The sequence below is a fragment of the Anabrus simplex genome, chromosome 2 (genome assembly GCF_040414725.1).
Source record: "Anabrus simplex isolate iqAnaSimp1 chromosome 2, ASM4041472v1, whole genome shotgun sequence".
In the NCBI taxonomy this organism is placed as follows: Eukaryota; Metazoa; Arthropoda; class Insecta; order Orthoptera; family Tettigoniidae; genus Anabrus; species Anabrus simplex.
In genome coordinates this window covers 903002566-903029844 of record NC_090266.1, presented here as the reverse complement: position 1 = coordinate 903029844, position 27279 = coordinate 903002566, and the positions used below count along the sequence as shown (strand labels likewise).

Genomic DNA, 27279 nt, shown 5'->3' with positions numbered 1-27279 from the left:
TTGTGACAAGAATTTAATTCATGTTATGTGTTTCTGTGCTGAGTAAGCCATGATTACCGATAGAGAGATAGAACAACAACTTGAAAAGGGTTCGAATGTTGAATCAAGAGATGTTGAAATTTAGGATTTGCAATGTGATGCCACCTTTTCCGAGTCGGAATTCTACAGTAGTTTGTGTAGCGAGGACACTAGCAAAGATTCTGGTGCTGTATCAGGCGATGATTCAACCAAATCACCAGCCAGTGACAATTACTGGGGAACATTCTCAGGTTTGCAGAAACATTTTTTTATTCACACGTAGCCCCGGTTTACAATTTCATCCGAGTGCTAAATCTCAACCAGTATGTAAGAATAAAGCAATAATAAACTCCAATCCACATTATTTTCCTTGCCATTAATAACTGAATTCTGATGGTTGTGTATGGGGTGAAATTCCACTGTCTGTTGCGCAATGCACAGCGTGCTGAAAAAGGAATGGGCACTGCGCTGCACTCTATGAACACCTTACGTGAACAAGCAATGCAATACAACAGCAAATGGTAGCGCTAGTTTCGTGCGACAGCCTAAAGTTGAGAGGCCTGGTCATACTACCGTGTCACCCCACGAGGGGTGACATACTATATTTTGTATGAGAGTCTGTCACCCCACATGGGGTGACATCGTCTTCAGAGTGCTAAAACTAGAGGTCCTGTGGCTATGTTCACTATATCAAGTCGCATAAGACTGTATGTTTGCTTTATATCACCGAAAAGTCCAAGTTGTTATTGTATTCAAACTAGTCAATACAGAAATTTATACTTCTTCCCAAACAAACAAGAGAGTTATCTTCATTGTTCCACGAATCTGCTACACTGGCGTAGCAGGGTGAGAGGTGATACTCCCACGTGGCGCGTCCCAGGTGGTGGATAGGGGGGTCCTAACCGGCTTGCCGGCGGACTAGAGGGAAATAAAATACCTCTCGCGGACCAAACATACAACCCCCTGTGGGTGGGAGTCGCAGATGAATACACCCACGGTATACCCTGCCTATTCTAAGAGGCGACTAAAAGGGGCGACCAAGGGATGATTATATTAGAACCATGAAACTACTTGTGATTAGTACCACCACGCGGGGAACACCATGGGTCGCTTTTACTTGTGCGTAGTACCACTATGTTAGGCAACAAGTAAATGTGATTAGTAGCAAACGATAGCACGACGGCTTTGACAGTACCTATGATTAGTAGCACTATATGAGCGACACCATGGGATGATGGAACCCATGGTTCTGGCTTGCCTATGATTAGTACCCACTATATGAGAAACACCACGGGATAGTACGAGTCCCTGTGGTTAGTACACTTATGTGATGAACGCCATAGGTTTGCGTTGCCTGTAAATGGCGCCGCATTGTGCGATAACGTAGGTCTGTAATACATGTGCGAATTTCATTACCTGTGAGTAGTACCATTATGTGTGGAATACCGCGAGTCTACGCTACTTTTGATTAGTACTGCAACACGACATATACCATGGTTCTATTTTTCTAGTGATAAGTACCATTATGAGGAGCCGCTGACTTGGATTTTGGACTCCTTTCCGACTACAAGCATCATCGATTCAGTATTGTGCTATAGAAGCAGTCCCTTGGTCAGTGATACTATTGTTTTACGCCAGCTTCTGTGCATGTGGGGTACTGTGGGTCAGTTCCACTGATAGTTTTAAATTCATATCCATCCACCCATTCAATCTTCGTCCTCACGTTTTGAGTTCTGGTCAGTGGAGGATTTTGTACTTTTAATTTGTCATTCCATTTTGTTTCATTTCATACCATTAGGGGCCGATGACCTCGATGTTGGGCCCCTTTAAACAACAAGCATCATCATCATCATCTTCATTGTTTGGATCACATACTTGTGTTTTGGAACCTCACTGTTCGCAGCTCTGAAGATGGTGATCCATAGTTCCCCATTTACACACCAGGCAATTGGGCTGCACCCTCATTAAAACCACAGTTGCTTCTTTCCAGCCCTAGCCCTGTCGTGTGCAGTTATTTCAATTTGATGCCATTTAGGTTGCCTGCATGTCAATTTCAACACACTGTTTTACTTCATCTAGGTAGCAGAGTAAACCAAATCTCCCATAGGTTATCTGTTTAATTTTACCTGGTAAACACCAAATGTTTAACCAGAGATCTCTTACGTGCTCTCATTGTACAACATGGAACGTCAGATGGACTTTTTTCTGCCGTTCAAAAATCCAACTACCTATGCCAGGGTTGAACCTCCGATCTTGGGATCCAAAGGCCGACACTTTGCTACTATTCACCATAAGACCTGTGTTGTTGTGACATAAAAAGAAACCTTGCCAAACCTTGCAACTGGACTTTATTAAGAGGTGTAGTTAAATGTAGTGGTTACAGAACTTCATTATCGGATTGTATTTTCTGGAACAGGATGTGTGGGACCTAAGCATCACTGCTTTAAATATTCATGAGCAATTTTTTGTAGGGATATTTTGCATCTGTGCTAACTATTGAGTTGTAAATTTTGGACTGGCCTCATTATATCTTTGCAAGATCGCTGTCCTCTGACAAAGATTTTTAAGTTAAAATAGTTTGTTTTGAATTTTTCAGTAGCATCTAATCGCTGCTTCACTAGAACCACATTCTCCATACACTCCACAAATTATTTTACATGTATCTAGCATTTTTCCTCCTTTTTATAGAATAGTCCCAGATATTGAATCTTCAGCATATGCTCACTCGTATTTCAGACAATTACATTTTATTGTGAATTACAGTCAAATGTCACCTTGCTGGTGATCACAAATTATCATGTGCTCTGTTCTCGAGCAGTATGATTGCTAACAAAATGCTGCTGCTACTGCTTGTATGGCCTGAGCTGTCGTGTGCAGTTATTTCAATTTGATGCCATTTAGGTTGCCTGCATGTCAATTTCAACACACTGTTTTACTTCATCTAGGTAGCAGAGTAAACCAAATCTCCCATAGGTTATCTGTTTAATTTTACCTCGTAAACACCAAATGTTTAACCAGAGATCTCTTACGTGCTCTCATTGTACAACATGGAACGTCAGATGGACTTTTTTCTGCCGTTCAAAAATCCAACTACCTATGCCAGGGTTGAACCTCCGATCTTGGGATCCAAAGGCCGACACTTTGCTACTATTCACAGAGGGAGCTAACAGAATGGTGATATTTATATTGATCATTGAAACTTGAAGCTTTTTGGACAGTCTGACACAATGTAAAAACAATCATTTAAATGGTTATCACTTCCCTGGTATGAATGACAATGCTAGAAATATTTGTAACTGTGATCCATTAGGATCAAGAGATTCCTGGGAAACATCGTACATATGAAGATTGATAATGGTTTGTTCCTTGAAGTGTATACATTTTGAAAAGAAGTGAAGTATTAAAGAACTTGTTGTAGAACCAGAAAACATATTTTATGACAGAGAGCTGCAAAGATATTCTTTAGAAACTTGATCATTATTAACTCAGCATAGGACATGCAGGTTTAAACCATTTTAAAGAATTTTTTTTTTTGTTGAAGAAAAACTTTGATTTCTTTGCTGTGCATAGTGACAAAAGAAATTTAAAAATATGAGTATGTTTGGTGATAGTGAGAAAGAGTAGTTTCTGAAATAATAAAGCATAGTTGTGAAAGGAAAGTCGTGAACTGGGTATCCGTAATGATTATATATAATTTTACTCTTTTTTTTAAAATTTCAGGAGAAGGGAACAACTCCCCTGCATGTAGCAGCAAAAGCTGGACAGATGTCTCAAATGGAGCTACTTGCTGTTTATGGTGCTGATCCAGGGGCTTTTGATAATAATGGAAAAACACCAATTGATTATGCTAAGTGAGTATGTAAAACCATCCACTTCTCAAATTTAAAAGTGTTAAGAAATGACAGTAAACACGTGCATATATATATTGTGACTGAAGTCGAGAAAATTAATGAAATATTCTCAGTCTATTAGCTGAGTGATTCTTTAACATTTACCATCTATCTGAATGTTTTCTAAACAAAGTGTTCTTGCTGTTGTAAAAATGGGCCATTTTATTTGCTGAGAGAGTTTTGTAATTTAACTTACAAAGCGAGTTGGCCGAGCAGTTGCAGTTGTGAGCTTGTGTCGGTGTGATGTAAAACAACTTGTAAAAAGTAATTTAACTTTTAGTTTTTAGGAAAATGTTATTACCAGTGGGAAACTCTTCTTTACTTGACATGCTATTAAAATTATTTCTATGTTTGTGTGTGTGAGAAATCTGTACACCATTGTATTGTCTAAATGTATGTGAACAGCTTTTTAGATTCTTGCTTTGTGTATGAAATAGTTGCAAAATAAAGTATTTTTTTACATGTAGAATATTTGATAATTAAAAAAGAATCCTCCTTGAGTAATTCAGAAGTGTTCTCTTTTAATTGAAATCAAAATTCCCATCTACTCATCTTTGAGCAGATAATTTCAGTAGTTCTGTGGCTCATTAGGCAAATAAGTACATTTATAAAGCCAGTAAAATACGCAGTTTTCTTGTAGAGGAGCAGTTTTTTCATCTTAACATTAAGTTTGAAATTAGATAAGCATACCTTCATTAGAAAGTATTTAAATAGAGAAAAAGTGTGTTTATAAGTAAATTAAGATTTTTGGTGCCTTAATTTTGTATTTCTTGCATTAAAATAATAATTCCACATCCACGAACTTTCCATTTGCTTAAAATTTGTAGGTCTATATTACTAGGAAACAGGACTATTGTGGATCCTAGTTTTGTTAAATAATAATGAGAATGGCATGTGGCCTCTGGAGATGTATTGAGCAAGTTGGTCATGTGGTTAGGGTCACATAGCTGTGAGCTTGCGTTTGGGAGATAGTGAGTTGAAACCTACTGTGGGCAGACCTGGAGATGGTTTTCCAGAGTTTAGCCTTTTTACACCAGGCAGATGATGGGACTGTACCTTACTTGAGGCCACAGTCGCTTCCTTCCTATTCCTAGTCCTGTGATACATCACTTGGTATCGCCTGATACTGTATGTTATTTTATCTCTCTTATAATAATTGTAATCCAAGAATATAGACAGCTGCAACTTGTGCATCTCTATAAGATGTATAAAACCTCCTGGTTTGAGGAAAATAGGATAGTTATTATAGTGGTTATTAAAGAAGGAAGGTCCTTATGCATTTGGCGTGATGTTTCTCGCCAGCTGCAGTTCTCTGCTATATAAGGTGGCTCAGATTTACCCAGATTATCTGGTTGACGATCCACAGCACTACCATTCTGGTCAACTGCTGTACTTAATAGGAAATTTCACGTTAAATTCTTCATGTCATAGGACATAATTTCCTTTATGTGACATTACTGTGGACGTGGTTATTTTCATTATTGAAAATAAGACTAACTTTCTTCTCCATGAACAGTGTTACAGCTATTTTCTTCATTGAAAATAAGACTTTTAACTTTCTTCAATGCCACAGTGCTACGGACTTGGATATTTTCTCCGTTGAATGTAATACTTATAATTTTTGATAACTTAGTGCTAGAAGTCACTTAAGTCTCCAGTTGTAACACACAGTGATTTCTAGCGGAAGAGTACTTTATCTTTTTGTGATATCGTGAGTGAACATCTAAATATACTCTTCGAGTGGAATAAACTTATCTCACTCTCCATTCCAATAATACTTGAACATTTAACTTGAAGTGGCATTAAAGCAAATAACTCATTAGGACATAGTTATAATAAGTTCTGTGTGTCTCAAAAACTCTGACAAACTATTTTCTTCATGATAATTTGTATAGACAACAGCAGTGTTCACGCATGTCAATAAACTCTATCAACATGTAGATACTTACGAATTCTTAATTTAATTACTTTCTAACATGACGAGTGGTCGTGGGTTTGATTCTAAGTGACATTTGTACGCGATTAATTTTTCGCCTGGTCATTTTTCTCCAGTGACAACATCAGTGAAATTTAATTTTCCTTCTCATGAATAAATTTAAAATTTGCTTAACAAAGTCAGGAATTCAGTAGTTCTGGTTACATTTGGGATATATACTTTTTACCTCACAAGCGAGAACGTCCGTCGAGGGAACTTCTACGGATACGTGGTGCTATGGGGATGACTGCGGGACGTGGTTCCATGGGGAGGACATTGACAGTGGACCATGGATAAACCAACGAAACAGAATGCCACACTTGTACCAAGGCGACATAAATTTGAACTTGAGAATAAAGCCAGAAAAAAGTACATGCAGCTTACCTCGATTTGTTTGAGCTTGAAAAGAGCTGCACCACCTTGGGACGACGGCGTATATTTACATTTTTACATAATATACTGTTATACCGAGCTGAGTGGCTATTGAGTGGCTGTTGAGCTGAGCTCTGCATTCGGTAGATGCGTGGGTTCAAACCCCACCATCGGCTGTCCGAGTAATTTTCTGAGGTTTCCCATCTTCTTTTCCAGGCAAATGCCGGGACAGTTCCTATTCATAGGCCACAGCTGATTCCTTCCACCTCTTTACACAATTCCATTCACAATAATTCATTTCATCTTCATTAGATCCTCGTCAGGCTGAGTGGCTCAGACAATTGAGGCGCTGGTCTTCTGACCCCAACTTGAGGTTCATTCCTGGCTCAGCCCCATTGTATTTGAAGGTGCTCAAATACGTCAGCCTCGTCTTGGTAGATTTACTGGCTTGAACTCCTGCGGGACTAAATTCTAGCACCCTGGCATCTCCGAAAACCGTACAAGTAGTTAGTGGGACGTAAAGCAAATAACGTTGTTGTTGTTGTTGTTGTTGTTGTTGTTGTTGTTGTTGTTGTTGTTGTATCCTCAACCCAGCTTGGCATCAGGAAGGACATCCGGCCATAAAAACATGCCAAATAAATTCATTTCACCTCTTCCCTGACCTTTTGTCATGAAATGGGACTAAGAGGCTTACATACATACATACATACATACATACATACATACATACATACATAGACAGCAGTGCCTTTCAGCATTCAGTCTTCAAGCTTCCACAATACTCTTTTTCCAACTAGCACTGTGGCCTCATATAGTTCACACCTCTTGACATTAAATCATTAAAAACTGAGTCCAACCATTGTTGTCTTGTTCTCCCTCTACTTTTTTTACCCTCCATTGCCAAGTTCTTTATTTTCCTAGGTCGGCAGCACTGAAGATATGTTATTATTATTAATCGATACGGCCACCTGTGGGCCACGTTTACACAATCTTCCTTCTGTCACGCAGACTGATACCCTTCTCTTTACACTCTCGCCAAAGATTCTTGAGTCTTTGACTTCTTCTTGCTCGTTCTTCCACCGAGATGTTCCGTGGCTTCGCATGTTGCTCTTCAGACGCATCCCTCAATCCCGCAACCTTCTTCCTAAATGATGTCCTTTCTTTTATATCCTCCTCCTTGATACCTATTTCTGCCAAATCATTGTGCACGTGTGTAAGCCATCCCGGTTGTTTTTTCCACCTTTCCTGCAGAAGAAGTATCCTGTTGGCCAATCTCTCAGGGTTCATTCTTTTGATATGTCCATAAAACGTCAGTCTCCTTTTTCTCATCACAGTCGTGATTCTTTCTACTGTCTTGTAGAGCTCCAAATTCGATCTTAACCAGAATGTGTTTGGGTCACTCGTCGACTTTATAGGGCCTAAGATTTTTCGCAAGAATCTTCTTTCTCTTTTTTCAAGGACTGGGTCAGCCATCCTCGTCAAGGTTTCTGCTCCATAAAGGCACTCTGTTCTAACCACTGTGCAGTAATGTTTTAACTTGGCCTGAATTGAGAGAGATTTGGACTTACAGGTGTCATGACATAGTCTGAATGCCAGCTCCATCCTTCTCACCCTCTCCTTTAATCCCTCCTTTTCATCTCCATTGGGGGTGAGTATTTCTCCCAGGTATTTAAATTTTTGCACACGCTGGATATCCCCATACAATGTAACAAGTCTGTCCGTGTCGCCTTTTTTTATAGAATCCATGAATGCTGTTTTTTCGAAAGATATTCTTAACCCTGTTTTGACTGCAACATTTTGTAGTTCTTCGACTTGTTTCTTGGCTGTTTGACGGTTGTCTGTAATAAGAACGACATCGTCTGTGAAGGCAAGTCAATCCAACATCATCGTATTTTTTCCACAACCTATCTTTACCCCATTCTTCATTCCATTTTCAGTCATTCTCAGCCTCCATTCCCTAATAACTTTTTCTAAAATGCAATTAAAGGGTAGTGGAGAAAGGCTGTCTCCTTACCTCAAACCCGTTTTAATCTCAAATGGATTTGAGAGTTCGCCCATAAATTTGACTTGAGAAAAAGTGTTTGTAAGAGATTGCCGAATTATGGCCAGAGATTTCTCATCCACGCCAAACTCCTGCAGAACGTTCATGAGCACTCCACGATCTATGGAATCGTATGCCTTTTTGAAATCAACAAAGGTTATAATTGTCCTCTTCTAATTTCTCATTGATCTTATTTTTATAAGTGATTTTAGAATATAAATCTGCTCAGCACATGAACGCCCTTTCCTGAACCCTGCCTGGTATTCACCAATTTGTTTATCTAGATGTGTTGCAATGCCTTGGATAGAATTTTGTATGCTATAGGAAGAAGAGAGATACCTCTGTAGTTGTTGACGTTAGTTTGGTCCCATTTTTTGTGTAAAGGATGAATGAGTGCATTTTTCCAATCACTTGGTATTTCTTCTTTTTCCCAAATAAAAACGAATAATTCCTCTAGTTTTTCCACTATATTTTCACCTGCAAATTTGAATAACTCTGCAGTAATTGAATCTTTCCCAGGAGCTTTGTTGTTTTTTAGTTGCTTAATGATGTCCCTAATTTCTTCCTTATTTGGTGGTAATGAATCCTTCAACTTGAATTGAGGCTCTCCAAACAGCAATCCATCTTCGGGAGGTTCACAGTTCAGAAGATTCTGGAAATAGTTGGCCAGATACTCGCAGTTCTTCTTGTCACCAATAATGAGTTTCCCTTGTTCACTTTTAAAACATAGATTACCAGGGGAGAATTTTTTGATTTTGTTTTTAAACCTTCTATAGAAATCTCTTGTGTTGTTTCTCTTGAAATCTTCTTCTATGTTGTGCAGCTGTTCTTTTTCGTACTTTCTTTTCGTATTCCGAAGAATTTTTTCTGTATGTTTCCGTTGTCCCTTGAAGTCTTCGAAATTCTTGTGATTAGTACACCATTTATTCCACGCTTTAGACCTTTCCCGACCGGGCGAGTTGGCCGTGCGCGTAGAGGCGCGCGGCTGTGAGCTTGCATCCGGGAGATAGTAGGTTCGAATCCCACCATCGGCAGCCCTGAAGATGGTTTTCCGTGGTTTCCCATTTTCACACCAGGCAAATGCTGGGGCTGTACCTTAATTAAGGCCACGGCCGCTTCCTTCCAACTCCTAGGCCTTTCCTATCCCATCGTCGCCATAAGACCTATCTGTGTCGGTGCGACGTAAAGCCCCTAGCAAAAAAAAAAAAAAAAAAGAGACCTTTCCCGTAAGGCTACTTCACAATCGTCATTCCACCATGGATGTCTCTTCTTTTTGGCGATCATTATAGTCTTTTCAGCTGCTTCTTGTATCCTCCTTGCCATTTTGGCCCAATTCGAAGATTCCAAGACCTCAAGCTCTCGTTTATAATTCTCAACAATCTCTTGGTTTATCTTGAGTTCATCAGTTCGATATTTCTTGATTTTGGGTGAAGGTCTTTTGAAGGACTTTGGAATAAATCTTATCTTGACTCTAACAAGGTAGTGGTCAGAATCTATGTTTGCACCTTTTTGCACTTTAACGTTCAAAATCTCTGCAGGGTTCGATGTGGCTACATGGTCTATTTGGAACTCCCCTAACATGGGATTTGGTGAACGCCATGTCATTAATTTCTTTCTTGAATTGGGTGGACATTAACTTGAGGTTGAATGCTTCACACACTTCAATAAGCCTTTCCCCATTTCTATTGGTTCTGCCGGGCTGAGTGGCTCAGACGGTTAAGGCGCTGGCCTTCTAACCCCAATTTGGCAGGTTCGATCCTGGCTCAGTCCGGTGGTATTTGAAGGTGCTCAAATACGACAGCCCCGTGTCGGTAGATTTACTGGCACGTAAAAGAACTCCTGTTGGACCAAATTCCGGCACCTCGGCGTCTCCGAAGACCTTAAAAAGTAGTTAGTGGGACGTAAAACAAATAACATTATTATTATCCATTGGTTCTTATATGCCCAGGATAACTGCCAACTATTTTTCTGTATTTTCTTTCCTTGCCAACTTGAGCATTAAAATCACCCATTAATATTTTAATCATATGTTCCGGAGTTTCCAACAACTCCTTTTTCCAGGAGAGACCAGAATTCTTCAACTTTATCTGGATTTTTCTTGTTGTCCTCATTAATAGGTGCATGCCCATTGAAGATAGCATATGATTTGTTTCCACTATTCAAGGTTAAGATGGAAATCCTAGGGGAAGGTGATCGAAAATCAATGATTGCATCTATAATTGAATTGTGAACAAAAAATGCTGTTCCTAGAATTGAAGGTGATTTTCTTTTATTACCCATTTTATATTCCCTGATCGCTGGTTGACCCTTTATTATCTTGTACTTGCCCATCATAGATACTTCATTAGATGGGAATCTTGTTTCCTGTACAGCGAGTAGCTTGATCTGATATCTCTCCAGTTCCAGCTGTTTACCGACTCTTAGGAGGGTATTGACATTCACTGTACCAAAGAAGTGTTTTTTCTTGGTCCTGATCTTGCGGGGTGAGGGATCCTCCAACTGATCCCAACATGATGGTGCAGGGCCCCCAGAATCCAATGCCCTGTTTAGACCAGACTCTAACTGGCCCCGGATTTTACCGGCTGGGGTAGTTTCCGATGTGCATTGTACCATCATGGTAGATTGTGTGAATCATTTCACATGAGGGTGGAACCTGTAGGTTCCACAACAATTAGAACCAGATTGGTAAGACCTGGAGCATGCTTAAACAGCCGACCCTGATCTGGATACAGACGCTGACCACAACACCGCCCGCTGCGGGATCAGACATGTGTGGATTTACATTTCAAAGATAGTTCTTCCACCTTCTTCACCGTTGGGATCCAAATTCCTCATTCGCTGCTGAAGCTGTTGACTATCTTCGTGAATGCTTTTTATTACTATCCCAAAAAGCAAGGATGCCTTTTCCGCCAGTTTCGCCGTACCAATGATCTTCATCTTCGCCTTCACTGCCGTTGAGGTCTTCACCCGTAACCCTGAGCTGGGACCCTTACCAGATGATACACACCGGGTCAGTGTGCTCTGGGACTCACATAGGCAGGGGCGCCACTCCCTGGGTAGGGCTGCCTCCGAAGAGGGTCCCTACCTGCTACCTGCACTGAAGATATGTGTTTCAATAGTTTCCCATTTTCACACCAGGCAAATGCGGCTGTACCTTAATTTAGGCCATGGCCGCTTCCTTCCCAGTCCTAGTTCTTTCCTGTCCCATCATATCCATAAAACCTATCTGTGTCGGTGCAACATAAAGCCAGTTGTTATTCTCCTAGGTAGCCTTCCATTCGTCCCTTGCTTATAGATGGATGCAATTACTTCTTTCGTATAATCAGAAAGTACCTGACTGAATTCTATGCTAAATCCTATTGCTCTACGAAGCAAGTTCTTCCCTTCATTTTCACTATATTTCACCTTTTCGCCTTCAATCTATTCATGTTGCTTTATAACAATATAATTTATTTAAAATCCATTCCATTTCTTCGGGTGTAATTTCACTGCCTTTGTAGTTTTTTCTCCCCATGACCTCCATCGTTCAGGGCTTCAACAGAAATAATTTTTATGTTCAGAGGATATTCGAAAAACTGTTAAGACTGGTTTGTATGTACACTGCCTGACCAAAAAAAAAAATGAAGCACCCAGAAGAGGAGAAGGAAACAAAATGAAACTTAGCATGTTGAGAGGGTATACGATGTTATTTCTGTGATTACAAATCAAGTCAAATTTACAAAGACCTTGGCAGTATGAGCCCACTTATCAGTATGACATTGCCCTTCCGCCCCATCTGGCCTGGATGCATACACTGATTCTGTTCAGTTGGGTGTCATAAGGCCATGATGTCCTCTCCTGATGCATGCTGGCCTTCAGCTGTTGTAACTAGTCCTTGATATCCGTACTACTGGCACTGGGACGGAGTTGACATCCGAGCTGTTCCCACACGTTCTATTGGGGACAGATCTGCAAATCTTGCTGCCACGGGAGTACCTCAGTATCATGCAGACAGTTCGTAGAGATAAGTGCCGTGTGTGGACGAGCATTGTCCTGTTGAAAAATGACACCACGATACTGTTGTACGAGAGGTAACACAAGGACGAAGGATGTCCGTGATATACCATTGTGCTTGTATAGACAAGAAATGTGTTTTTCCACATATCAATACACAATTTATTGGAAATGAAATTTATAAACAATAATACCATTGTGCTGTCGGAGTTCCCTCAATCACTACCAGCTGTGGCCTGAAGTCATTCCCTATGGCTCCCTACACCATGCTGCCAGGAGTAACACTGTTCTGCCTCTCCAAAACAGTGGAAGAATGAGACGTCTTGCCAGGTTGCCACCATACTTGCAGATGATAGTCATCCATGGTAGTGCAGAACCGCAATACAGCGCTCTTGCCAGGTTGCCACCATACTCGCAGATGATAGTCATCCATGGTAGAGCAGAACCGCAATACAGCGCTGAACACAATGCGACACTGTTCATCAGTAGTCCGTGCTTCCTGGTCACGGCACCTCTCCAAACGCAGCTGTTTGTGTTGTGGTGTTAATGGCTTCCTACGCATGGGCCATAATTCCATAGTCCAGCTGCTGCTAATCTTCGACCAGTGATGCGGGATGATGCAGAGAGTTGCAGGGAGGCCAAGGATGGCAGGCGCAGATGTGAAGGGGTTAATGATGTGCTTGGTGCACAATACGGCAATCCTCCCTTGTGGTCAGACTGGTCAACTGGAACCTTGACGACGAGTATGTCTGCCCTCATGTTCCCATACAGTCCAACGTGGGGCCACCGTCACGTCCGAATCTCTCACAAATCTGGATATTGCACGATTTAACCAGCTGGCCAAATGGGGACCCACAATGAGGCCAATTTCAAACTCTTGTCAGGTGCTGATAATTTTGTCTCATATGAGTACATGGCATCTACGTGTCCTTCACAGTGATCACTAAACATCTGATGCTGTTCACACCCCATATATACCCTACCAGACCTGGTGGCCGTTGTACCCATTACAGAGAAAAACAACTCTAATAATTTACATACCCGCCGATGGTGTGTACATGTATGATGTTCCATTGACATCTGACCATTTCTCCTGGGTGCTTTTGGCATGCAGTGTAGCTCAAAGGAATGGGTTTTAACTATGTATAAACCAAAATTATACACAAACCAGATCTAAATTTTGAGAGGTTATTTTATGTACAGTAATTGAAATCTGAATACAGTAAGCACTCGTAACATATTTGTATTGTTCTAGTGCAGACCCATTTGAACAATACAATACTGAGGTGAATTGAACTATACAAGTTTCACTAACGTTTCACATAATTCTTGCTCATGCTTGACTCATTTTTGTTGCATAGGAAAAAATCTGAAATTTTGCCCTGTTTTGCACTTTTAGCATGGAGTGAATGCACGTCTTTTTGAAAATCATTCAGCGATGTTAACACTGTTCCACCATTCATCTGTGATTCCACAAAATGCTGACACAAATTCACTGCACTATTCAAGTCACCAAAAGTCGGAATGTACGAGTAGAATGTAGGATTTACTCCTCCTCCTTCTTCTTCTTCTTCTTCTTCTTCTTCTTCTTCTTCTTCTTCTTCTTCTTCTTCTTCTTCTTCTTCTTCTTCTTCAGAGTCTTCCTCATATCTACGCATAGGCGCTTTGTTGACATTTTCATCACCACCTTGCTCTCCACAGATGGCAAGGTTGTCATCAAACTGAACATAAGAATTTAAGTTTATATCTTCATCAGTGATTGGGTGCGTCAGTTTCATTTTCAAAACTCTCCTCTTCATCATTCTTTACACGCCGGCTTTGCAAAAGCAATTTTTTATGCTTCAATGCAGTTGCAATGAAATTCATGGCCTGTAAAAATATGTAAACAAAACAAACCAAATCAAATTGCGAACATATGGTAAATATAAACTTATGATTTTAGAAAACAAGAAAAATTAAAATAATAGTCTTGTCAAGAATGTTGGTCGTGCGATTCTTCCCTGAGTCGGTCAACAGTTGCATGTGTCACCAACATTCTCTTGTAATGGACTTTGAAGTTTGCAGTTATGCCCGAGTATAGTGGCTGAAGCACACTGGTACAATTAGCTGGAAAGAACTCCACTTGAACATTCTGCAGAGACGTGTGGTGGACAAGCAGCACAGTGATCCATAAGTAGAACCTACTTTTTTCATATTTGTTTCTTATTTAAGCCATTTTCCCATCAAAGCCATTGTCATCCCTGAACTTTTCTTTGCCTCACAATCTGTAGGTTTTATCTTGACATTTTTGAAGCAGCATGGACTCTGCAAGTTTTCTGTAACCAGGGGTCCATGTTTATGCGAACTATCAAAGTTCGTAGCCAACAGAACAGTTGCCTGGCCCTTACTCCTCTTCCCTCCATGGCAAGAGTATCCTTTCTCAGCAAGTGTTATACTTAGTAACAGATTATAAAAGAGTCCAGTTTTGTCACAGTTGTACACGTTATTGGGCATATAATCTGGAAAAGGTTGTGTCAGAATCGCCATCATCCCTTTATTCTCTGTTACGTCATCAATGGCTTTCGATTCTCCGGAACTCCTCCTCCTTGTTATACCATGGCGTTCTTTGAAACCTTGAAGCTATCTTGTGGATGCCTTAAAATTATCTGTTATGTTCATCATTGTATCAAATTCTATGGTTTTTGATTTTAGCACATATCTACTAATTGGTAGGTTGGTGGCATGCTTTTGTAGAAACCTTTTCTGTAAATTTTCCCTTTTGTAGAGAGGACTCTGTCTTGCAGACTTTGACCTAAGTTTATGAAATTCCTGCAAGATTTTCTCCTTCTTTCCAATGAGGGTACATAAAAATAATGTACTTTATGCTTAGCTTCATCGTTATTTCTGCTTTAGATTTATGCGGAGTTTTCTCCACTATTCGTATGAACCTAACTTTATCCTCTAATGAGTAACTTATTCTCTATCAACCATAGTAGCTGAGCAGAAACTGAAGTGTCTTGAAGTGAACATGTTGGTTGGCTGGCGCCAAGCTCTGTACTTTCGTCTAGACCTAGAGCTTGCACTGTACATGGCTGGCCCGAGCCTGTACGTGTGGTCACTATGGGGAAAAACCCAAAAGTGTTGTAGCTGGATTTTGAACAGAGTGGCGCAGTAACAGGCTTTGTGATTGTCTGCGCAGATACATGGCTGTCAGTTCAGTCTAGACTTGCCTCCTGTGAAAAGACACACCCTAGGTCTGCAAGGACAATAATGTAGTTTCATGCACTATCAGAGGCAAACGGCTTGACTTATGTTTGTGTGATTCGCGTCCAACTCATTTATCACAGTATCGCTTGAAATCTTTCCGTTTGTTGATACATATCCTAACTATCTTTGCGACGGAGAATGCTGTAAAAAATTAAAAAAAAAATCCAAAATAATTCGCACAGCTCAATCATACTTTCAAAAAATTACCTGTGTAGAAAGGAGAATTACATACATACAAGTCAGTTTCACATAACTCGGAGAGGTAGTATATGTAGTTAAATGGCGTATTCGTTAGAACTTGCTTAAAACTATGCACAAAGCATAAAACTACACACATACCAGAACTATGTACAGCTCGGTTATGTATAAACCAGTTTCAGTTGTATTCCATCTGTTCAGTGATTCCCTGGGATCAAAAATGTGTTCACCTGATGTAGCTATTACACTATTAATTTCCCTTTTCCCTCCCTTTCTGAGATTCTTTACTATTCGTAAATTATTCTTTATTATAGTAGGGACTGGGCGAATTGGCATTGTGGTTATGGGCGTGCAGCTGTGGGCTTGCATCCGGGAAATAGTGGGTTCGAGACCCACTGTCGGCAGTTCTGAAGATGGTTTTCCGTGGTTTCCCATTTTCACACCAGGCGAATGCTGGGGCTGTACCTTAATTAAGGCCATGGCCACTTCCTTCCCACTCCTTGGTCTTTCCCATCCCAATTTATGAAATTTATGAAATCCCATCATCACCATAAGTATCTTTGTTGGTGTGACGTAAAACAAATTGTCTTACAGCCGGAATATTACTAAAACCTACCGATGATTTCTTCTTTGACTCTACAATGATTTATTTCGATCTGTTTTTTTCTTATCTACTTACAGTTCTCTTATGTACATCATTTCCCGTTTGGAGCCATTGATTCACTTTCTTCTTACATTTACTTCATAATTCCACCAGGATGATCACTTTTCCCCATCTTTACACATGGTGATCTATGTCATAGAAAAATCCCCAGAATACGTGTACGTTGCTAATAGATTTTCTGAGTTCAAAGTCAGTTATGATGTAGTTTATTACGGATCTCGTACCCCTACTTTCCCACGTGTAACTGTGGGTAGTGAATTTGCAACTGCTAATCTCATGTTAACACATAGAAGTCCAGTAAATGCTCTCCATTCCTTTTCCACATTTACCCATCACCTTCTCATATCCTTAAGCCCTATTTCCATTGAAATTGCCCATTAGTAATACAAAATCCTTCTGTTGACCCTGACTACAATGTTACTCAGTGCTTCATAAAACTTGTCTACTTCTTCCTCATCTGCTCCCTCACATGGTGAATACATAGAGACAATTCTCGCTCTAACTCCCAACTGCTAAATCTATCTGTGCCATTCGTTCATTTTCATGCTTAACAGAAACTGTGCTCCGTGCAATGGTGTTCCTGATAAACAGCCCGACTGCACACTCTGCCCTACCCTTTTTAAGACTGATAAGAATACCTTATAATCTCCTATCTCTTTGTTATCTCCCCTTACCCAAATATCACTAACTTGTAACACACCCAGATGCATCCTCGTTGCTGACTCTGCCAGTTCTACTTTCTTCCTTTCAAAAGGCCCATCAATATTGGTAGGACTGTGTCAAATTCATTTGCCCAGTTTTCTGTTAGTTGGAAGTAGGACTACATCACTCTCATAGGTCCAAGGCTTGCTTAAAATATTCTGAGTTCAGTATTTTCTGTAGGATGCTACCCTACTTGTACATAGTCCTAGTGAGCATCTCTCCTCTAACAGTTTAGGGACTCCCAGTGAATTGTATAGTCCTGGCTGCCTGAACACAAGAAGGGCATAACTCAGAATATAACCTAGATGTCAACTCCTGTTCCCTAGCAGCTCGTATCTCGACTCTCAGAACCATGTACTTGGCCACACAGCCGTTACCTAACTAGGGCATGACTACAGTAACCCTCACCACAAACCGTTGAGTTAATTTTCCGTGTAAAAATTATTTTCAAATTAAAGCCACCTTCTTGAAATCAAGGGCCATAAAAATGATCCTCTTTTCACTCACTGTCCAATTAATGCCAGTGGGACATACAAATTGGCCATGAATAAAGCCTGTGGTTTCTTGATTGGTATTATGCTATTCTTCTCCTCCCTTTATCCCATTATCAGGTCAGCGGCATGACCTACTCTTTGCCATCGCATCCTGTCCATTGCATCAGTAGCAGACAGTTCAAACAAGGCTCTGTGTTGTGAGAATTTGGTTTCCACTACCGTCCTGGGTCGTCCAGTATTCCTCATGTATCCACTACACTTGTTGAACCAGGTGATCATTCTGTCTTCTCTGAAAGCCAACAGTGTATTCATTCCTGGACCTTGTCGACCGTCCTGACTGCATCTTGCCATTACATCTTCCTTACAATTTATTTCGATAAGTGTGATGCCCTATGACCCTCTTCAGGTATTATTATGCTTGTATGTTGGACAAGCAAGACTGGGTAGCTTAGCTGATAGAGTGCTGTCTTTCTGAGCTCTAATTGGTGGATTTGATCTCAGCTCACTCTGTTGGTTTTTGAATGTACCGATTATTTCACCCTCGTACCAGTCTGATTTACTGGCAAGTGATAGAACTCCTACAGGACAACATTCTGACACCTCATCATCTTCAAAATCTACAATAGTAGTTAGTGGGACGTAAAGCCAATTAATTATACTTCTTGGAACCACAGTTCACTGTTATGGTAAACAAGTCAACATTGTTCAGATGTTCAGTCTACATTCAACATGGAAATCCACCCAGTTCTTCACAAAAGAATTCTTATTATGTGTGTCAGGTCAGGTAAGGGAACGCTGGTATGGGGGAAAATGTGCATTCACTGAATTGGTTCTGGAGCAAAACAAGTTATTTATTCTTCTTTTCCTCGCTTTATCCTGTTATGGGATCAGCGACATGACCAGCTCTTTTCCATCATGTTCTGTCCTTAACATTGGTGGCAGAGAGTCCAAGCAAGGCTCTATTTTGCCAGATTTTGGTTTCACATTTATATGTCATATGTATGGACATCCCATTGATAACCATTATCAAAGAACTTCAGCAAAGATTTCTTGTTTAGAGATGTGTAACAACACATATGGGTCTAGGACTGCCCACGATTCTTGTTGTTTGTCACTGTAAGTTGCCAACGTATCCAGACTTTTTGTTGTGATGGAATGCTTTCTGTATAATGGCAAAACATAACAGTTGGCTTTAACATGTCATAACGTGTTTCTTCGAGGAATTTTGTGAAATTAACTATGACCTTGTTTCAAAATTATTTGCCAGGCTAAATAGCTCAGATGGTAGAACACTGGTCTTCTGAGCCCAGCTTGGCAGGTTCGATCCTGGCTCAGCCAGGTTGTATTTGTTGAAGGTGCTCAGATACATCAGCCTTATGCCCATAGATTTACTGGCACATTAAAGAACTCCTGAGGAACACAGTTCTGATACCACGGCATCTATGAAAACTGTAAAAGTAGTTAATGGGATGTAAAATTATTTATTATTATTATTATTATTATTATTATTATTACAAATTTGGGTAATTTGAACTGATATTGGTTTAATGGAAACAATATTGAACAATAAATACTCTCCATTGTTATTTTGTGACCATCAAAGTAAATATACACAGTCTTTTATGTCCAATAATACAATACCTACTTGGGAAAGAAATGAAGTCCATATATTCAGTGGTAGTAACTTCAGCACTGTTTTGACGTAAACTGTTTAATATTTTACACCTTAGCCCACCTTTATAAGCATGTCATTACAGTCATGTGTGAGATATTTTTCTTCCTTATTTCTGAGGTCCTTTAGGCTTACTTTTCATTTATATGTTGGACATTTTACAAAATTTTAAAATACTTGCTGGGCAGGGTGAGAGCATGTAAGATAGTGGACATGTCCTCTTGCTGGAGTGATTAAAATTTTAATTATATCATGATTTGCACTTGTATTTTTTGATATATGTTCGGTTTCTGGTCTTAATTTTCTTTCTTACTTTTCAGATCTTCTGGGCACAAAGATCTTGCAGATCGTCTTACTGAATGCATGTATGAACTGACTGACAGATTAGCCTATTACTTGTGTTCACGAAAACCAGATCACCTGAATGGTCAACATTACATAATTCCAGAAATGTCTGATAGTTTGGAGCTTACAGAATTAGCCAAAACTGCTAAGAAGAAGTTGCAACAGGTAAGAACTTAATTTGTTTTACATACTATTCAGGTCTCTATAACAGTCCATTGAATGTAGAAATGACTTGGAAATAAAGGAAGAAAGGGGGCTCTCATGATTAGAAAAAGGTTTGCAGTAGTGTTTAATTTATTTCAGTTGCCAAATCATCTCTTTGAAGAACTTGCTATGGATGTGTACGATGAAGTAGATAGACGAGAGACCGAAACAAGTGAGTACCATTTCTGTTATTCATCAAATATAAATCATGTTATATTTCTTCATATGAGAAAGTTCAGAAATGAAATATATCACACTAATTATTCTTTGATCAGATTGATTAGATATATCAAGACATGTTTTAAGAATGATAATTTTCCAAACTTCGGAGCTCAGATTATTAGACCAGACTGAATCTCTGATATTCATTACAAATCTAGTTTTTGTGGTGACCACTTTCCATTGCATATATAGTATTCCGATAATCTTAGCAAAATATTCTCATTTCTGTCTTAATCCGAAAACCGTAAAAGTAGTTAGTGGGATGTAAAGCCAATTTCTATCTTAATTCCATTAACTTAATTGCTTCGGATATACAACTTGTTAGAGACGGCTCAGCATTTTGCTTACTGAAAAGAACCTGCTCTTTTAAATAACTCAACAGCTCATGAACCTCTTTTCCAACCAACCAGATTCATGGTGTGAATGGTGTGGATTCATGGTGGATTTGTAAGTTACCAGAAAAAGATGTGACCTTCATTGAGGAGAAAATATTATAGTACACATATTGCATCATATGTTGCATTACAAAGATCATCCATGCTGATTGTTACTGAACTTTTTTTAAATGTTTCTTTAACCGCTCAAGCCAGTTTGATGTGTACGTGTATGGACCTACAAAACATAAGCCAGGAGCAGTTAGGGCCGCTTCACACTAGGCGTTGCAAGTTATGAATCTCATTCCGTATTGACGGTTATCACTTTACAAAAGAAAATATTTATAAAATCCTCCTATCAATACAATTCAAGTCATCTGTTAGATGAAGCAAAGTCTATACATGTTTCAGCCTAATCTCAAGGCCATCTTCAGTAGTAAAACAATGACTTTGCTTCATCTAACAGATGACTTGAATTGTATTGATAGGAGGATTTTATAAATATTTTCTTTTGTAAAGTCACACTAGGCGACTAGAATCGGCGACCAGCCACCCGTGCTTGTGAAACATTGTTTTAAATGGAGCTCTTCACACTGGGCGATTCAGTAGCCGAGCTACAGAAAGAAGCCTGGCAACTGACCTTGCAGTAGCTCAGTCCCGCTACCGGTCGCGGAGGCAGATTGCACAACCCCGGCTAGCGACAGCTGGTGAACCATTGTTTTATATTGGAGTCTTCACACTAGGCGACTGTGCAGCCCAGCTACTCGCCTTCAGAACACCCTTCAGTGTCATTGCGCTTTTCTCGTACGTTCTCAGTATGAGCGATCTACCTAAACAAGTGGGCCAAATTAGCACTGAAGACTTAATTCTACAAATTGAGCAGCATCCAGCCATCTGGAACCTAAACTGTAACGAGTACAGCAATAAAGTTGAAAAGAAAAACGCATGGTCTGAAGTAATCACGCATTTCTTCAGTGACTTTGAAGAAAGAACATCCCAGGAAAGAAACGAGATCTTTAAGTAAAATTTTACAAATAGCCTTTATGTGACATCACTTTTATTAAATGTTCAATATAAGTTAATTGAGATATTGTTGTCCGACTCATTTGGCTGTATGCTCAGCACAACGTCCTTCGGTACAGAGGGGCCTGGGTTCTGGGTTCGATTCCCGGTCGAGTCGTGTTTTTTTTTACAATTTGCTTTAGGCAGCGCGACTCAGACAGGTCTTATGGTGACGAGGGGATAGGAAAGGGCTAGGAATTGGAAGAAAGCGGCCGTGGCCTTAATTAAGGTACAGCCCCGGCATTTGCCTGGTGTGAAAATGGGAAACCACGGAATACCATCTTCAGGACTGTCGACAGTGGGGCTTGAACCCACTCTATCCCGATTATATAGACAAGGATTGGGCAATTTGTTTAAATACGCTTCTATGTAGGAACCTTTTACTGGAAAACTACTAGCATCTCAGTTCAACTTACCTCAAATTCAAGGCTAACTTTTCTTTTGCTGGTATTGCTTTTCTCAACTTGGTATCCATTCCGGGAATATCTTCTTGCACACTTTCGAAGAGTTCATCAAAATATTTCTTTGACGTTCTGAAGTAACTAAAAAACTTTATACCATCATCACATAAATCGTCGAACAGTTTATAGAAAAATCCTTTTTCCAAACGATCTTTCAACATAGGATGTGAATGAAACCTACGACGCTTTCTTTCCTTCTTTCTTTTCGACAACAACAAGAGTATTGAAATTGAAATAATAACATTAAGTTATTTATTAGACCACCTAATCAATACAAAATCACACAATTAACTCTACGTTTCTTGCTTCCATTTACAGATTCCACTTGTATATGCTTTTTCAACTAGAATATCTACAAACTCACAATTTACAACATTTGAACATCACTTCAAATTTTGAGATGGTCCATAGTGATCCTATTTGAAACTGTTCTTCAACTTCTATTCACCAACTTCATATCCTCAACGTGTTCTACAACTTCACCATATGCATCTGACTTTCGTCTTTTATCTTCAAGATCATGATGAACTTCTGATCTCACGACTAACTTTGACTTTTATTCTCTCCTCTTTACTTTGATTATATAAGATTTTTCGCCATCGTCTAATTATAACCGCCATGACTATCAACTTTACTTTTATGCAATCTTACTACTGGTTGTATAACAATCTGTTGTTTTATCCATTGTACTTATTTTAGCAGCCTTCTAATGTTAATTTTGCTAATACTTCCACTATTGTATCTCATCACATTGTATTTTCAAACCATCATTGTTATTTTTAATGTTATTTTACTTCAAATCTCTTCAAGATTTTAAAATTCATTTCATCACTACATGTTATTTAAACGCTTATTTTTAATTTAAGGTTAAGACTATGGCTGATGATGCCTTCAGGGAAGGCGAAACATGTCCCACCATTAGCTAACAAATTTATGTAAATCATCCAAGACGATTTTGTATTGATTAGGTGGTCTAATAAATAACTTAATGTTATTATTTCAATCTAATATCATCAATACGGACCAAAAATGATATTTATTACATGTAATGTCAATGCCAACCAGGCAATAGTAAAACCTAACAAGTACTTGAACCTAAAAATTAAAATAGGCAAGATTTCTAGAGATATCAAGTTTCTCAAAGATTGCTTGAAATTAGAGTTGGTACCTAAATTTCTCAAATCTTTACAAAGAAAAAGTCATCCCTATTCAAAATCTAATGCCACTCAAAAGAAAGTAAACAACATATGGTTGAAAAATGAAATTAAACTATTATACAAGAAGAAATCTTTACTAAATTTACAATTATATAGGACTCATTTGACCATCTCTCAGAAATTACCCCCACTTGAATGGAGCTCATTTTTAAGGTACACTGACCTCAAACTATCTTACGTATTAGACAAGAAACAAAAAACCCTAAACCATAAATTACTTTGTCTTCAAGAAAACAAATGTAAAACTCCTGACCAAAATACAAACAACAAAGTATCCCCTTCCCATTTGACTAACATTCCCACTACAATCAACCTATCTAATGCAACCTTCTCTAACCAAGAATTAAATCTATTAGATAAAGGCATCAAACATAATTGGCCTAATCACAAAAAGGCAGAAGACATCATCACTACCATCGCTGAAACCGAAACTAATATCGATAAACAAATCCCAATTGATAAACAGAATGACGTACGATATGAAGTAAAGAAGAAACTCCCAACTTTGATTAATGAGATAACATCTAATAATAACTTCAATGTCTCGAAACAAATTCTAAACCTAAAATCCAAAATTAATAACAACAACGTAGTAATTACAAAAGCAGATAAGGGCAACACCATAGTAATAATGAACAAACAAGATTACATCAATAAAACTGAAACCTTTTTTTCAGACAATACCTATACCTTAATTAACAAAGATCCAACAAACAAAATACAGCGTAACTTAAAGAACCTTCTTAAAAATTCTAACTTCATTTTAAATGATCAAGATTATCAGAAATTAACTGTAATGAACCCAAAATTACCTACAGTGAGATCACTGCCCAAAATTCATAAAAATGATGTCCCCATTCGGCCTATAATTAATAGTATCAATAGTCCTACCTATAAAACCTCTCAATTCCTACACAAATTCCTAAAAAAACACTTCAAATTTCACAACTCCAACCCCATAAAGAACTCGATCGAACTTTGTAATTCCTTAAATAAGTTCAGTCTACAACCAAACCACGTTTTATGTTCTTTTGACATCACCAACATGTATACTAATATCCCTATCAACAATACTATTAACATCATAAAAAACAATCTGTTGAAACATAGCACTTTGAGTAAAATCGAAATTGATGAATGGTTAAAATTACTTAATTTCGTTTTAGACAACAACTATTTTACCTTCAATAAGAAAATTTACAAACAAGAAGGTCTAGCGATGGGAGACCCGTTATCTGGAATACTAGCCGATATATACTTAGATAATCTCGAACATAGTAAGATTATTAATAACATCAACGGACTCTGTCTTTGGCATCGCTATGTTGATGACACCATAGCTATCATTGATAAACAAATCAACAACAGCAATAACATACTATCATTCCTCAACAACTTAGATAATAATATTAAATTCACTAAAGAAGATGAGTTTAATAACTCTTTGAACTTCTTAGATATCAAAATCACACGAGCATTAAACAAATTCGACTTCCAAATATACAGAAAACCCACCTTTTCTCCAACAACCATAAAAAATGATTCTTTACATCCCAACTCACATAAAAAAGCCACTTATCACAGTTTAATATATAGAGCATTAAAGATCCCTATGTCCTCTACTAATTTAAAGAAGGAATTACTATTCATCAAGGAAATAGCTAAATTCAATGGATTTAACACGAATATGATTGATAAAATCATCAATAAAACCAAACTGAAACTAGCTACCAATTTAACTCCATTAAAACCCGTCAAACCTAAATACGCTAAATTCACGTTCACTAACCATAGCATTTACCCGATAACCAATTCATTAATGAAGCACGAAACAAAAATAGCCTACACAACAAAAAACACTAATCGTAATTTATTCTTCAATCACAACTCTATCAACATCACAGACAATAGTTACTCTGGATCAGGAATATACAGATTGAAATGCTCTACATGTAATTTTTCTTATGTTGGCCAAACTGGCCGCAGCTTCTCTACCAGATACGCCGAGCATTACAATGCCCAAAGACACAACAAATTCTCCGCAATGGCCAACCATATGAGGGACACCGGGCATAAATTCACCACAATAGAACAAGACCTCCATATCCTAAAAAGAGTCGATAAAAGCAAACTCATGACAGAATATGAAAACTTATTTATTTTCCTCGACCAACATTTTAATAAAGATAAAAATCTAAATGACACTATTGATAAAAAAAGCCCCTTGTATGAACAGATTCTTATTTTATTACGAGAATCAACTTCCCTCACCAACAAATTCTTAAAAATCTTCAACCTCACATCAATTAGAGTTCCCACCTCCCCTACAGCTAATATACCCCCCTCCCTTCCCCCCGCCGCTAGTACCTCTAATTCAAATACAACCAATAAACCCATAGCCACACCCACCGGAACATCGCTCCCTCCAATAGCCTCACACCGTTACAACACGCGCAGTAATACACTCTCTTCCTTCCCTCCCACCAATAGCAGCCCCCCTCCAATAGTTACGTCAACGCAAACAGATCCCCCTCCAGCACAAAACTTCAGTTATAACACACGTAGCAAGAAGTCTACTGTTGCAAATACTTCTAACTCATAATATTACAAGCTATCTTTGTCACCGTCAAATGGTAAGTGCATACGATTCTACTTCAATATTTTTCAAATATCTTTTCACACAATTAACTCTACGTTTCTTGCTTCCATTTACAGATTCCACTTGTATATGCTTTTTCAACTAGAATATCTACAAACTCACAATTTACAACATTTGAACATCACTTCAAATTTTGAGATGGTCCATAGTGATCCTATTTGAAACTGTTCTTCAACTTCTATTCACCAACTTCATATCCTCAACGTGTTCTACAACTTCACCATATGCATCTGACTTTCGTCTTTTATCTTCAAGATCATGATGAACTTCTGATCTCACGACTAACTTTGACTTTTATTCTCTCCTCTTTACTTTGATTATATAAGATTTTTCGCCATCGTCTAATTATAACCGCCATGACTATCAACTTTACTTTTATGCAATCTTACTACTGGTTGTATAACAATCTGTTGTTTTATCCATTGTACTTATTTTAGCAGCCTTCTAATGTTAATTTTGCTAATACTTCCACTATTGTATCTCATCACATTGTATTTTCAAACCATCATTGTTATTTTTAATGTTATTTTACTTCAAATCTCTTCAAGATTTTAAAATTCATTTCATCACTACATGTTATTTAAACGCTTATTTTTAATTTAAGGTTAAGACTATGGCTGATGATGCCTTCAGGGAAGGCGAAACATGTCCCACCATTAGCTAACAAATTTATGTAAATCATCCAAGACGATTTTGTATTGATTAGGTGGTCTAATAAATAACTTAATGTTATTATTTCAATCTAATATCATCAATACGGACCAAAAATGATATTTATTACATGTAACAACAAGAGTACTCCTCTGCCTGGGAACTCATGATGAAAACTGGTTCTAGGCCGGGGAAGGCGGCTAAGTAGCGCTACCGGCGACCGCACGGCGACACGGAATTCACCTGAGCTACTCAGTAGCCGATTCTAGTCGCCGATTCCAGTCGCCTGGTGTGAAGCGGCCCTTAGATCTATACCTGTGCGGACTAAGCTAGCAATGTTTTAGATGTACATCTGCGTGCCATCTGTTGTCAACGTGAACTTTTAGCATGGCTCGCAGCACAGGGTATCATTCCATGCAGGGAGTACCTTCTACCATAATGTGGCATTGTGTTGGCGTAAAAAGAATTTGTTCCATCAATGTCGATCGTTGTTTACAACATGGCGGCATCCTCGCATGATCTGTATTTATCTAATGCAGCTCTCGAATGCATATTAGGTGAAAGTAGTTATGAGAATAATCCAAGTGATAATGAAAGTGTTAGTGATGATGATTATGCACAGCAGGAAATTACGTGTGATGTACATAATGATAGTAATATAAGTGAATGCTCACCCGAGTGGTCATGGACACCTGTTGATTCGAATTTTATTCCAACAAGAAGGTAATTAGGCATTTTATTTACATTGCATGCCACATTTTTGTACGTAAATTCAACATCTGCATGATATGAATTACGTAACCTCTTATTTTTAACAAA

The 27279-nt window shown here is 38.7% G+C and overlaps 1 protein-coding gene across 4 annotated transcripts in view; it reads left to right on the top strand.

Moving 5' to 3' along the window:
- Positions 1-27279, top strand: part of Git (ARF GTPase-activating protein GIT1) — a 510246-nt gene that overhangs the window by 180705 nt on the left and 302262 nt on the right. For all 4 annotated transcript variants that reach the window (XR_011017843.1, XM_067141653.2, XM_067141654.2 and 1 more), the window contains exons 4-6: positions 3739-3869; positions 19586-19775; positions 19914-19986. Coding sequence is in view for 3 of the 4 variants with exons in the window: in XM_067141653.2 (XP_066997754.2) it covers positions 3739-3869; positions 19586-19775; positions 19914-19986 (394 nt within the window). In the remaining variant the exon portion in view is untranslated. The remainder of the gene's footprint in view (positions 1-3738; positions 3870-19585; positions 19776-19913; positions 19987-27279) is intronic.